At 54.7% G+C, this 1,481-nt stretch overlaps 1 protein-coding gene across 1 annotated transcript in view; it reads left to right on the forward strand.

The window, feature by feature from the left end:
- The window catches only part of DRG1 (developmentally regulated GTP binding protein 1), an 11,739-nt gene that overhangs the window by 148 nt on the left and 10,110 nt on the right, over positions 1-1,481 (forward strand). Inside the window, exons 2-4 of the mRNA XM_019506826.1 lie at positions 14-155; positions 426-601; positions 1,327-1,396. Coding sequence (XP_019362371.1) covers positions 32-155; positions 426-601; positions 1,327-1,396 — 370 coding nt within the window. The 5' untranslated portion in view covers positions 14-31. The remainder of the gene's footprint in view (positions 1-13; positions 156-425; positions 602-1,326; positions 1,397-1,481) is intronic.

The following is a 1,481-nucleotide window of genomic DNA, read 5'->3' on the forward strand; positions in this document are numbered from 1 at the left end:
GGGCTGACGCTGACGCGCCGTGTGCCCTCAGATGGCCCGCACGCAGAAGAACAAGGCCACGGCGCATCACCTGGGGCTGCTGAAGGCGCGGCTCGCCAAGCTGCGCCGGGAGCTCATCACCCCCAAGGGCGGCGGCGGCGGCGGCCCCGGAGAAGGTGGGTAGCGCGGCCGCGGCACCTGGGGGGCTGGCCCCGCCCCGCAGAGGTGTCTCTTGCGAGCAGGACCCGCGCGACTCCCGGGGAGGCTGGGGCAGCCCAGCTCTGTCCAGCCCCGTCTTGGCGCCTGCCCAGTGACAGCCACTGCCCAGGGCTGGCCTGGCCACCCGCACCCATTTCTGTGTGAGTGGAGGTGATGGCACCCCAGCTGTGGTCTGCCGTCGTGCTTCCTGTGCCCCAGACGCCTGTCCTTTATGCCTTGCCTCATAGGTTTTGATGTCGCCAAAACGGGTGACGCCCGGATCGGTTTTGTGGGCTTCCCGTCGGTGGGCAAATCGACTCTACTGAGTAATTTGGCTGGTGTGTACTCAGAGGTGGCGGCATACGAGTTCACGACGTTGACCACGGTGCCTGGGGTCATTCGGTATAAAGGAGCAAAGATACAGGTGATGTACTTCTGCCTGCAGGAGCAAGAGGGTGGGGTGGGGTTTAGCTTGGTTCTGGCTGGGCAGTCTGGTCTGCTGTTCAGAAGTTAGAAGCGGTATAGAGCAGAGTAGCAGTGCTTATTGTTTTGTCCCCACGATCCAAATGAATGACACAGGACCGGTCTGTGGGCCAGATCAGCCCCTACATTGCCCCCATTTGGTCGGGATCAGGTTCCAGGGGCCCTGTGTGCCAGGACTGGGCCCCACACCATCCTGTGTGACATATCTAGTGCTCAGAGCCCCAGCCTGTAGGGATCTCCACAGATCCACGGGGAGCCCTGTGAGTCAGATGACAACACACTGGGGGCCCAACCTGGCCCATGGATCCAGGGTTGAGCACCGCTGCCAGAAAAGATTGTTTTGAGGATGCATGCACATTTAAAACCTTTTTTCTGCTTTTAAGTTTAAATAATTTGTGGTACTTCATGCTGCTTCAGTGAGAAATTACTGGCGCAAGGAAATTCTTCCATGTTTTATATAGCAGAAATGGCTATATTTCATTCTGTTGTAGAACAAGAAAAAACAGTAGAACAGGCTAAATATTGTATTAAAAAAGGAGGGAATCCTTATTCAAATTTACTTTAGGCTGAGTTACTATTACAAGCAAAGATGGGGTGTGTTTCATTTTTGGGGGGGAAGGGGAGGTGGCATTCTCACCGTAATGGAGTTTATTTTCAAATGTACAGCTTCTTGATCTCCCAGGAATTATTGAGGGAGCTAAGGATGGGAAAGGGAGAGGTCGACAAGTCATTGCAGGTGAGCTTTGAAGGGCTGGGGGCTCGTTTTAGCCATTATTTTACATGCTAATGGAAGGGTGAGGTTTCACAGTGATTTCTTTCTG

This window comes from Gavialis gangeticus, unplaced genomic scaffold (assembly GCF_001723915.1).
Source record: "Gavialis gangeticus isolate Ggan-Ray unplaced genomic scaffold, GavGan_comp1, whole genome shotgun sequence".
NCBI lineage: Eukaryota > Metazoa > Chordata > Crocodylia > Gavialidae > Gavialis > Gavialis gangeticus.